At 40.5% G+C, this 12,439-nt stretch overlaps 1 protein-coding gene across 1 annotated transcript in view; it reads left to right on the forward strand.

Moving 5' to 3' along the window:
* LOC103517802 (adipocyte plasma membrane-associated protein) overlaps nt 1-12,439 on the forward strand; it is a 27,629-nt gene continuing 15,190 nt past the window's right edge. Inside the window, exons 1-6 of the mRNA XM_026829778.1 lie at nt 1-625; nt 3,446-3,655; nt 3,905-4,005; nt 4,122-4,310; nt 4,971-5,087; nt 6,720-6,862. Of these exons, the coding sequence (XP_026685579.1) occupies nt 525-625; nt 3,446-3,655; nt 3,905-4,005; nt 4,122-4,310; nt 4,971-5,087; nt 6,720-6,862 (861 nt within the window). The 5' untranslated portion in view covers nt 1-524. The remainder of the gene's footprint in view (nt 626-3,445; nt 3,656-3,904; nt 4,006-4,121; nt 4,311-4,970; nt 5,088-6,719; nt 6,863-12,439) is intronic.

The following is a 12,439-nucleotide window of genomic DNA, read 5'->3' on the forward strand; positions in this document are numbered from 1 at the left end:
GTCTCAAATAACCGGTCTAAGATAAGGCAAGGTTTTCTGTCGTCTTGTTGTTTGAAAAAATACGAAATTTATTTTTTAAGTTTTATTTTGGTGTTTCAATTGTATTATTTTTTCCTGTTGATTTTATCGCCAGACAGTAGTAGACGTTCAAGTTTATTTTAATTTTTTAATGCGAGTTTTACATAGAATAATTAAATTAATAACGAGTTGTTGAAAATCTAGTGAGTTAGTTCAGTTCGTTAATTGCACAGTTTAACTCTGATCTGGAGGTTGGTGGTTCGAGCCCAAGTCAGAAAGTGTACCTCATGTATTGATCGAGGATTCGAGGAACGACTTTAATTAACTATTCCTTTAATACAATTCCTAGTGTGTTTTTATGTCTTCTAGTTGACATGAATTCAGATTTTGTATAGGTCCTTAACACCGTATATCACGGAAGCAGATTCATCTGTTACCTCTAACTTGGACTATTAAATCTGTGAATCAGTGTACCGTTAGCATAAACCGGGCCAGAGTTCTGAATCATGGCCTTCTTTAGGAACTTCTTCATCTCTGTCGTGGTGGGTATAGTGGCCATCACCTTCTACCCTGGTCTAGAACCTGAGATTGACTTTACGGCTTTTGAGTAAGTACTATAAATGTACATTAGTATGTTAATTACTATACTTGTATGTTAATTTTATTTAAATAGGAGCTTTGTACTTATGAAAATTAAGTCCGATCTAGAGTTAGTAGACATCACAAAATTTAACTTGTATGTTAATTTTATTTAAATAGGAGCTTTGTACTTATGAAAATTAAGTCCGATCTAGAGTTAGTAGACATCACAAAATTTCATCAGGAAGAGGTTCCGTCAAATTGATCGTAAGGCCAGCCACTCACTATCAGGTAGACCTGATCAGGTCCGAATGTCAAGTCTACCTGATAGTGTGTGTGCTCATCAGGTATACCTGACAGGCGGACCTGATACATAGTGAGGGGCTGGCTCAACAGTGAAGGAGATAAAAGATCGAATGAAGTCTTAGTGACAAAGAGCTTAATCGCTGATGGCCCTACTTATACCGAATCACTATACTTTTGAGAAGTCATTCCATCACCGTTTGAGAAGCCAAAGCACTAAGCTGTCTGCGTGTCAGCCACATGAAGCTCACCCTGTATACAAACTCCAGGACAGGAAGTCCCATTATGCCAAAAGCAGCTCAACATTAACACCTCTATTCCCCCATATGCAAAATAACCCCCTAGTGTGAAGCACTTTCTATGAAAGAGACTAAAGTGTGAATTGGAGTGACAAGTTCTCACCAACACTCGACACCATGAGGGCTCCGAAAGGGGAGAGCAAAAGATGCACAAAGAACGTCGCAAACGAGCTTATGCAAATAATGCATCTCACTACTTGCATAATGGAAATTGGTAATTAGTTCATGCAAATGCAATCATTGCAGTGTGAAATCTGAGTTTCATCTTGAAACTTCCTGTGTTGCCATAGAAACAGGGTGAAATATCGCGACCTACCTCAAGCAGTTCCACAAAAGATGCACAAAGAACGTCGCAAACGAGCTATGCAAATAATGCATCTCACTACTTGCATAATGGAAATTGGTAATTAGTTCATGCAAATGCATTAATGCAATCACTGCAGTGTGAAATCTGAGTTTCATCTTGAAACTTCCTGTGTTGCCATAGAAACAGGGTGAAATATCGCGACCTACCTCAAGCAGTTCCTAACAAACGGGCCAAACAACAAAACGGGCCATGTCAGAAAAATACCGAGAAGATACCTAATGTAGAGCAAACGTCTTCGTACGAGGAATATCAAGTAATAGGTACTACTACTACCTGATATTATGTCAGAAAAATACCGAGAAGATACCTAATGTAGAGCAAACGTCTTCGTACGAGGAATATCAAGTAATAGGTACTACCTGATTGTCATTGAATACAGGTCTTATTTTAGGACCTCTTGTTCATATACGCTCAGTTTTAACACTCTTTGTAATTGAAAAACTGATTGTCATTGAATACAGGTCTTATTTTAGGACCTCTTGTTCATGTACGCTCAGTTTTAACACTCTTTGTAATTGAAAAAGTCATTAATTCAGACATAATTTATTTCATATACGTAGGTATATGATACTACTTAGTTACCTATTTGAAATATCCTATAGGTTTCCACGCCGGAACCGGGCCTAACAATATACAACATATATAGTTGTTTGAAACACCTATCTTTTTATTATTGAAGCAACTGAAGCAACGTTGCGCGTGGTTGGTATTCAGATGGGTAACCATATGGGCAATGACGTGCTGCAAGCTTTTCCCGACCCCACTCAGGATAGGTGAGGTTAATGTGAGGATATGGGTGTGTGCCACAAGGTCCCCTTAGGTGAACCGCAAGCCGCCGAAAGATGGGAGTCTTGAAATGTGTGCCGCGGTGGCAACAACTTTGAGAAGCACTGGTAGAGACGGACCTTTAGGGCTAAAGGATCGTTTCCACTTCGTAGGTATATGATACTACTTAGTTACCTATTTGAAATGTCCTATATAGGTTTCCACGCCGGAACCGGGCCTAACAATATACAACATATAGATACATAGTCAGTAGCCTAATTCTACCGTACAGGTAGGTACCTAATATCAAAATTGTGAAGGTATTCATAATGAGTGCCTGTGAACTTGAGTAGGCTTCCAATGAGTGTTATTGTTATAATATTCCTAGTACGAAAACACAACCAGGTATAAACAATATAAACGTACTATGTAACATAGGTAGTTAGGTACCTACCTGGTACCTAACAAGAAAATTCCCGAAATCGAAGAGAGAAGGAAGACAGGATAGGAGAAAGCCAGCCGTTCCGAGAACGAACATTATCCCATCAGGATAAAATCCGCCCCGGGCGGGAATCGAACCCGCGGCCTAGCGCTTACAAGGCAGACACACTACCAACCAAGCTAACTAGGCTGGCGCGTCGAGTTGAAATTTCCTCATTCTAACCAACATAGTTAACTTGAAGGGTAACGCGCCTGCCTCCGAAGCGCTAGGTCGGGGGGTCGATTCCCATCCAAGGCGTTCCTAAACAGATGGGATTCGTGATTCTCGTCGCATCGAGTTTAAATTTCCTCATTCTAGCCAACATATTTAACTTGAAGGGTAACGCGCCTGCCTCCGAAGCGCTAGGTCGGGGGGTCGATTCCCATCCAAGGCGTTCCTAAACAGATGGGATTCGCTCTCAGAACGCCTGGGCTTCTTCTATCCTGTCCCCTCTTTGATTTTGGTATTGTTCTTATAGCTTCTTTCGATTTCGGTACCGTTCTTACAACTAATTTCGATTTCGGTACCGTATAATAAGATCTCCGTTCTTATAGGTTCCCTTTATCAAACCTCCTAAAAGAACTCATTTGGTTCAGTCAACTAATAAATAAAACACCCTCTTCAAACTTCCAGAGTCGCCCCTCCCCGCCCATTGGAAGGAAAGTTAGCGCTCAACGAGAAATTGAACAATGCTGAGAAGTTATTCGAGAATGAAATACACGGCCCAGAGGCGGTAGTCAAACATAAGGGGGACCTATACATGGGAGTAGATGGAGGACACATACTGAAACTGTCAGGAGGCAAACTGGTTCCCGTGGTCAAACTGGGAAAAGATTGCTGTACGTGAGATTAAATAGCCTGTCAGCCTAGTTAGCTTTGTTGGAAGCGCGTCCGCCTTGTAAGTGCTAGGCCGCGGGTTCGATTCCCGCCCGGGGCGGATTTTATCCTGAACGGATAATGTTCGTTCTCGGAACGGCTGGCTTTCTCCTATCCTGTCTTCCTTCTCTCTTCGATTTCGGGACGATAAGACCTTGGCAGTTACAGATTCCTCTATCAAACCTCTTGAAAAAAAAAACTCGGTTCTACTACAAGCTACAAGATTGATCAATCCACAAGTTCGCTCAGACACCATGCCCGCACAGTCTCCAAGCAATCTCGAACTAAAACACTTCAATATGATTCTGTAGAACTGGGCCTTAGAGGAATGTAAAGACTATAAGGTAGTTGTAGTAGATACTAGGGGTCGAATTTTAAAACCGGATTACCTTTTAGGGGCGGTTAGGCTTAGAGTGTTCGGAGAGGTTTTAAGAATTTTTTTTTAAACTAGCGCTCAATGAGAAATTGAACAATGCTGAGAAATTATTCGAGAATGAAATACACGGCCCCGAGGCGGTAGTCAAACATGAGGGTGATCTATACATGGGAGTAGATGGAGGACACATACTGAAACTGTCAGGAGGCAAACTGGTTCCCGTGGTCAAACTGGGAAAAGCTTGCTGTACGTGAGATTAAATAGCCTGTCAGCCTAGTTAGCTTTGTTGGAAGCGCGTCCGCCTTGTAAGCGCTAGGCCGCGGGTTCGATTCCCGCCCGGGGCGGATTTTATCCTGAACGGATAATGTTCGTTCTCGGAACGGCTGGGACCTATACATGGGAGTAGATGGAGGACACATACTGAAACTGTCAGGGGGCAAACTGGTTCCCGTGGTCAAACTGGGAAAAGCTTGCTGTACGTGAGATTAAATAGCCTGTAAGCCTAGTTAGCTTGGTTGGTAGCGCGTCCGCCTTGTAAGCGCTAGGCCGTGGGTTCGATTCCCGCCCGGGGCGGATTTTATCCTGAACGGATAATTTTCGTTCTCGGAACGGCTGGCTTTTTCCTATCCTGTCTTCCTTCTCTCTTCGATTTCGGGACGATAAGACCTTGGCAGTTACAGATTCCTCTATTAAACCTCTTGAAAAAAAAAAAACTCAGTTCTACTACAAGATTGATCAATCCACAAGTTCATCTTAAAAGGAGTTTAAACTCACTTCGTGGACCCAACCATTAATGGGCCCAATTAAAATAATGTTTGGTATTGCATATTTTAATTATAATGCTATTCCATAATTTGAATAATGGTAAATGATTTTTTGTTATCAAAAAATTTCTTTATCTTTCAGACGGTTTCAAATATGAACAGCAATGTGGTCGACCCTTGGGTATTAAGTTTGATAAGAATGGAGCCCTACATGTTGCAGATGCCTACTTTGGACTTTACAAAGTCAATGTTACTACAGGTGGGGCCTAATTATCTATCAAACCTCTTGAAAAAAAAAACTCGGTTCTACTACAAGCTACAAGATTGATCAATCCACAAGTTCATCTTAAAAGGATTTTAAACTCACTTTGTGGACTTAACCATTAATGAGCCCAATTAAAATAATGTTTGGTATTGCATATTTTGATTATAATGCTATTCCATAATTTGAATAATGGTAAATGATTTATCAAACCTCTTGGAAAAAAAACTCGGTTGAACTCGGTTCTACTACAAGCTACAAGATTGATCAATTCACAAGTTCATCTTAAAAGGATTTTAAACTCACTTTGTGGACTTAACCATTAATGCGCCCAATTAAAATAATGTTTGGTATTGCATATTTTTATTATAATGCTATTCCATAATTTGAATAATGGTAAATGATTTTTTTGTTATCAAAAAATTTCTTTATCTTTCAGACGGTTTCAAATATGGTCAAACTAATTGTCCAACATTACTTTCCCACATAGAATAGCTCTCCTAGAAGCTAATCCTGACCAGGATTAAATGATAATCCGAGTTTAAAATTAGGCCCTTAGTACCTACTTTCTATTAACGTTACGTTCCAAGAGGAAGATAAACCTAGACCCTTGACAAATGAAGTGTGCCTGAAGGCATACGATGTGTTCCAATCCACTACCCCTGAAAATTCCATTTCGATTTCGGGACGTTAAGACCATAGCAGTTACAGTTCCCCCTGTCAAACCTCTTAAAAAAAAAAGAAAAAAAAAACTTTCAGGTCAAACCGAGCAGCTGATTTCCATGGACACTGAAATCGACGGCGCTAAACCGCAAATCCCCAATTCCGTCACTCGTAAGTACTTTCTAAGGGCCGTATTTAGGGGTTCTTTCTTTGCTCCCATATTGGCCACTGTTTAGATTTTCTTCTCGGGCTTCCTCACTGAAATCCTAGATACCTACGGACCTGCTTTGGCTAGATATCTAGGTATGTACACTGGGTAGTTATGTAGGTGCCTAACTGTTATAACTTAGTCCTACTATTATTGGCGCATCGATCTATCTATAGAGATAGACCCTGGGGTTAGCTCTATAAACTCTTATCTATATGCTGGTGTTCACACATCGATGTCTAACGACGCCCGTCAAGTGGCGTCGAGCTGATAGTGATGGCTCAATCCCTGATTACGTACGATAAGTGGAAAAAATTTCACTCTGTAGTCTGTATCGTAGACCACTATTGTGGACTGACTAATAAAATGCACAATCCACGAATCCCGAACATCTATCTATAGAGATAGACCCTGGGGTTAGCTCTATAAACTCTTATCTATATGCTGGTGTTCACACATCGATGTCTATCCGCATCGATCTATCTATAGAGATAGACCCTGGGGTTAGCTCTATAAACTCTTATCTATATGCTGGTGTTCACACATCGATGTCTATCGACGCCCGTCAAGTGGCGTCGAGCTGATAGTGTTGGCTCAATCCCTGATGATTACGTACTATAAGTGGAAAAAATTTCACTCTGTAGTCTGTATCGTAGACCACTATTGTGGACTGACTAATAAAATGCACAATCCACGAATCCCGAAGGACCATAGCAGTTACAGTTCCCCCTGTCAAACCTCTTAAAAAAAACTTTCAGGTCAAACCGAGCAGCTGATTTCCATGGACACTGAAATCGACGGCGCTAAACCGCAAATCCCCAATTCCGTCACTGTAGATTCAGACGGTATGGTATACTGGAGTGACTCCTCTAGAATCCCGAAATTCGGTTTCCTTGGTTGGGTATTCCTAAAATGCTAAAAAACTGATTACACAAAATTCAACTGATTGGCCATGAGGAGTGCGAAAATTAGCTGACTGACCATAAGGCAATATGCAAAACGGCGGTTTACATAGTTTGGCGAAAGAAAATTTCGGAAAAGTCGAGTGGCCTCTTCGAAGGCCTTACCAGCGGTAGTGGAAGGTGAGTTTAATGTTCTAATTCGAAACCCCGGGTGATGTTACCTGGCGTATATCTCACCCTCTAATCCCCGGCTATTGAGAATCCCCTGAAACTTTAGTAATGTAATATTAAACACTCTAGTAATATTAAAAAAAAAATCTGCCAGAAATTTGGAAGCTTCATCAAAATCGGACCGAGAGGTATTGCAGAAACAGACGGACAAACTAGGTGCAAAATAGTAAAGTGGTTGACAACAATAATACTTTGCGCTTAACAGGTCGTTTTTATTTTATTTATTTACCTATCGGAAAAGTCGTACCATTTTCCAGTAGTACAGGAAAAACCACTTTCGGGATCATAAAACTCAACTGATTGGCAATAAGGAGTACGAAAATTAGCTGACTGACCAATATGCATTACATTTGACAACCGCTTACATGGCTTGGCGAAAAAAAAAAATCGGAAAAGTCGCAAAAATTTTCCGGCAGTACCTACGGGAAAACCTACTTCCAGAGGTTATTGCCAGAGGTTCTATTCTATGACATCTCAGTGATCCATTGGAAACTGGTGCGTTCAACGTGCCACTAAATACCTAACAACAAGGTTTATTCTTACTACGGCCGAGAGGCGAGCTAAGTTGTGAGGCTCTGTGGATTTTTTTTTTTTTTTTTTTTTTTTTTTTTTTTTAAAGGGAGCCCCCATACCTAACTGCTAAGGTCTCATCGTCTCGAAATCGTCCTCTCAAGAACGACATTAATTCAGTGTCTAGATGCCTGGGCTCAATAGGTCTTAATTTCCATCCTGAAAGTGCAACATCATGTGTGTATAGTGCTGGTGGCAATACCTACCTATCACAATCTCCATTCACATATTACATCAATGATACGCCACTGGCTTTATGTCCCTCATTCTAAAGTTTAGGTATCATTTTTCAATTCAACCTTTATATTGAACACAAAATGAGATAACAATAAGCGTTTTAGGATGTTAGGTCTTGTCATGAAATACTCTAAATTGATCTCTACTGATGGACGAATTCTTCTGAGCAGATGAAACTTTTGAAATATATTTGGCCCAGGGGAAAATCAAGCAGTTCATAATCTCCATTGAAAACTAAGCTTAGGGTACAAAACTCTAGATTGAAATAATCTGACAAAGACCTTATTTCATATCCCAAATATACCGAACATTAACACCTTATGAAATCCCACTAATTATTGTGCAATGAAGCACTTACAACAAATATGAACGAGAGACCAGACCCTCCTTCCTGAGCTCTCGCTCAAGATTGTAACGCCAAAACAACGTCAAGTGTTGCCCTACTTGAAAAGTAAATTTTTAAGTGGTGTGTAGACGGTGGCATTAAAAAAAAAAAAAAAATCGAAGAGAGAAGAGGAAGACAGGATAGGAGAAAGCCAGCCGTTCCGAGATCGAACATTATCCGTGTCAGGATAAAATCCGCCCCGGCCGGAATGGAGCAAGTGTTTGGCCGTCCAAAGTGGAATCGGATTGGTTCGGCAAAAAAAGTCACAATAATCCGAATGACGATACGGGCTGCTTACTTTCAGTTTGATAACCACTGTTTACCTACTCATTGTACAATGGATTATTTTACTGATAATACACTGATTGGGTGACTTGGTGCCAGGCCCAGGTTAGGTAGAGTCCTAGTATCTCAGTATCTCAGTAAATACACATGTCAGACCCAGTGACTCTCTGGTTTATATTTTACTACTGATTTCACAATTTACATTTTTAGTAATTTTAGTCTCAAATAACCGGTCTAACATAAGGCAAGGTTTTCCGTCGTCTTGTTGTTTGAAAAAATACGAAATTTATTTTTTTAAGTTTTATCCTGGTGTTTGAATTGTATTTTTTTTTTCTGTTGATTTTATCGCCAGACAGTAGTATCGCCAGACTAGGATCGGAACGCCACCTTAACTTGGACTATTAAAGCTGTGAATCAGTGTACCGTTAGCATAAACCGGACCAGAGTTCTGAAGCATGGCCTTCTTTAGGAACTTCTTCATCTCTGTCGTGGTGGGTATAGTGGCCATCACCTTCTACCCTGGTCTAGAACCTGAGATTGACTTTACAGCTTTTGAGTAAGTACTATAAATGTACATTAGTAAGTATACTTGTATGTTAATTTTATTTAAATAGGAGCTTTGTACTTATGAAAATTCCTATGTAATGTCTTAACTTGATCGATTGCAAATATTTCTACTTTCTACGGGTTACTTTTGTTCTCGTTTTGACCCAGCACGTAAATGGAAAGTATTATTGTGTTTCGTCTCACCCATCTGATGAGAGGCATACTACGATACAGACTACAGGAGTCTAATGTAGTAGTTGTTTGAAACACCCATCTTTTTATTATTGAAGCAACTGAAGCAACGTTGTGCGTGGTTGGTATTCAGATGGGTAACCATATGGGCAATGACGTGCTGCAGGCTTTTCCCGACCCCACTCAGGATAGGTGAGGTTAATGTGAGGATATGGGGGTGTGCCACAAGGTCCCCTTAGGTGAACCGCAAGCCGCCGAAAGATGGGAGTCTTGAAATGTGTGCCGCGGTGGCAACAACTTGGAGAAGCACTGGACCTTTAGGGCTAAAGGATCGTTTCCACTTGTCGTGAGTTTCATCCGATTTTTTCCCCCCAAATGTCCTGTAGGCAATGTAATTTAAATGAGATTGTTCCCAACTTCCGCACAACACGATTTTTTTTCCAAACAAGTGGGAACAGGCCTTAAGTTGAGGCATCACATAACTATTGATCTCAGGTAACATTTAAGCATTGTGCCCAAAACTACACTTCTCAACTCAATCTCACATTGGTAAAAGACTGAATTATTTTCCATGTACCTATTTATGTTATGTTGTGTTTTATTGCGGTTAGGGCATTTGGAATAAACAGAAAATTCTACCTTACCTTGTGATCATCTCGTAATAAAATGTGTAGGCAATTAATTTTAAATAACAGCTGCTTCCTATATGTATCGAAAAGCGGTCATAACTAGTGATATTAAATGTACATATATTTCGGCCTGTATATACATTTTATGCAGTTTCTAGCACTTTTTTGTTATCTGGGTATATACATTTTGGATGCCTAATCAAATCAAAATCAAATCATGGTATCTTTGTGTTAAAGCAGAGTGTGTGCTCATCAGGTATACCTGACAGGCGGACCTGATACATAGTGAGGGGCTGGCTCAACAGTGAAGGAGATATTCTGAAGAAAGATCGAATGAAGTCTTAGTGACAAAGGGCTTAATCGCTGATGGCCCGACTTATACCGAATCACTATACTTTTGAGAAGTCATTCCATCACCGTTTGAGAAGCCAAAGCACTAAGCTGTCTGCGTGTCAGCCACATCGTGTGCTCATCAGGTATACCTAACAGGCGGACGCGGACCTGATACATAGTGAGGGGCTGGCTCAACAGTGAAGTAGATATTCTGAAGAAAGATCGAATGAAGTCTTAGTGACAAAGGGCTTAATCGCTGATGGCCCTACTTATACCGAATCACTATACTTTTGAGAAGTCATTCCATCACCGTTTGAGAAGCCAAAGCACTAAGCTGTCTGCGTGTCAGCCACATGAAGCTCACCCTGTATACAAACTCCAGGACAGGAAGTCCCATTCTTTTAGTACGTATTCGCAAATGTAATAGAAAGTCGTGTGATGTTCACACCAGATTTTTTTTTTAAAGAGGTTTGACAGAGGGAACTGTAACTCAGTGGCGTAGCGTGTATGTATGGCGGCCATACAACTCAAAAGTTCACTCTAATGCCCATAAATACATAAATATTGATGGGACTTGGTAGACCTGTGCATGAGCCCTACAAGGCCCTACACTTGAATTTAGACCACGCTACGCCACTGCTGTAACTGCTATGGTCTTATCGTCCCGAAATCGAAGAGAGAAGGAAGACGGGATAGGAGAAAACCAGCCGTTCCGAGAACGAACATTATCCCATCAGGATAAAATCCGCCCCGGGCGGGAATCGAACCCGCGGCCTAGCGCTTACAAGGCAGACGCACTACCAACTAAGCTAACTAGGCTGGCAACTGCTAACAAGAAAATACATCGATTCTCGCCTCGTCGCGTCGAGTTGAAATTTCCTCATTCTAACCAACATAGTTAACTTGAAGGGTAACGCGCCTGTCTCCGAAGCGCTAGGTCGGGGGGTCGATTCCCATCCAGGGCGTTCCTAAACAGATGGGATTCGTTGAACAGATGGGATTCGCACTCAGAACGCCTGGGCTTCTCCTATCCTGTCCCCTCTTTGATTTTGGTACCGTTCTTATAGCTTCTTTCGATTTCGGTACCGTTCTTACAACTAATTTCGATTTCGGTATAAATGAGATTGTTCCCAACATCCGCACAACACGATTTTTTTTCCGAACAAGTGGGAACAGGCCTTAAGTTGAGGCATACTATTGATCTCAGGTAACATTTAAGCATTGTGCACAAAACTACACTTCTCAACTCAATCTCACATTGGTAAAAGACTGAATTATTTTCCATGTACCTATTTATGTTATGTTTTATTGCGGTTAGGGCATTTGGAATAAACAGAAAATTCTACCTTACCTTGTGATCATCTCGTAATAAAATGTGTAGGCAATTAATTTTAAATAACAGCTGCTTCCTATGTATCGAAAAGCGGTCATAATTCGTGATACTATATGTACATATATTTCGGCCTGTATATGCAGTTTCTAGCACTTTTTTGTTATCTGGGTACCTATATACATTTTGGATGCCTATATTGCCTACTTACCCTGATAAGAGTGATAAAACTGATAAGATAAGCTGATAAACTTACTATAAATAAGGGAGATAACAGATACCTAAATGATTTTTAAAAATTTAAAAATGCAGTGCAATACTTAGTCCTAAATTAAAATGTAAGGGAAACCAGAAGTAATGGTAGTACATCAACGTACCAAATGGTAGTACCAAAGGAGGACCCGGTATCTGTGGTAAGTACCTAAATGGATAATTTTTAAAAATTAAAAAAAAATTAAAAATGCAGTGCAATAGTCCTAAATTAAAATGGACGCGGCACATAAGGGATCAGGAAGAGACCGCCTTAACATAGTAATAAAAATTTAAATTTGCCAGCCTAGTTAGCTTAGTTGGTAGTGCGTTTGCCTTGTAAGCGCTAGGCCGCGGGTTCGATTCCCGCCCGGGGCGGATTTTATCCTGATGGGATAACGTTCGTTCTCGGAACGGCTGGCTTTCTCCTATCCTGTCTTCCTTCTCTCTTGGATTTCAGGACGATAAGACCTTGGCAGTTACAGTTCCTTCTATCAAACCTCAAAAAAAAAAAAAAAAAAAAAAAACCTATAATTTTTTTTTAATAAAATTAATTTTGTTTTGGGGGAAAAAACCCCAAAAGGTTTAC

This window comes from Diaphorina citri, unplaced genomic scaffold (assembly GCF_000475195.1).
Source record: "Diaphorina citri unplaced genomic scaffold, Diaci psyllid genome assembly version 1.1 scaffold1965, whole genome shotgun sequence".
Lineage (NCBI taxonomy): Eukaryota > Metazoa > Arthropoda > Insecta > Hemiptera > Psyllidae > Diaphorina > Diaphorina citri.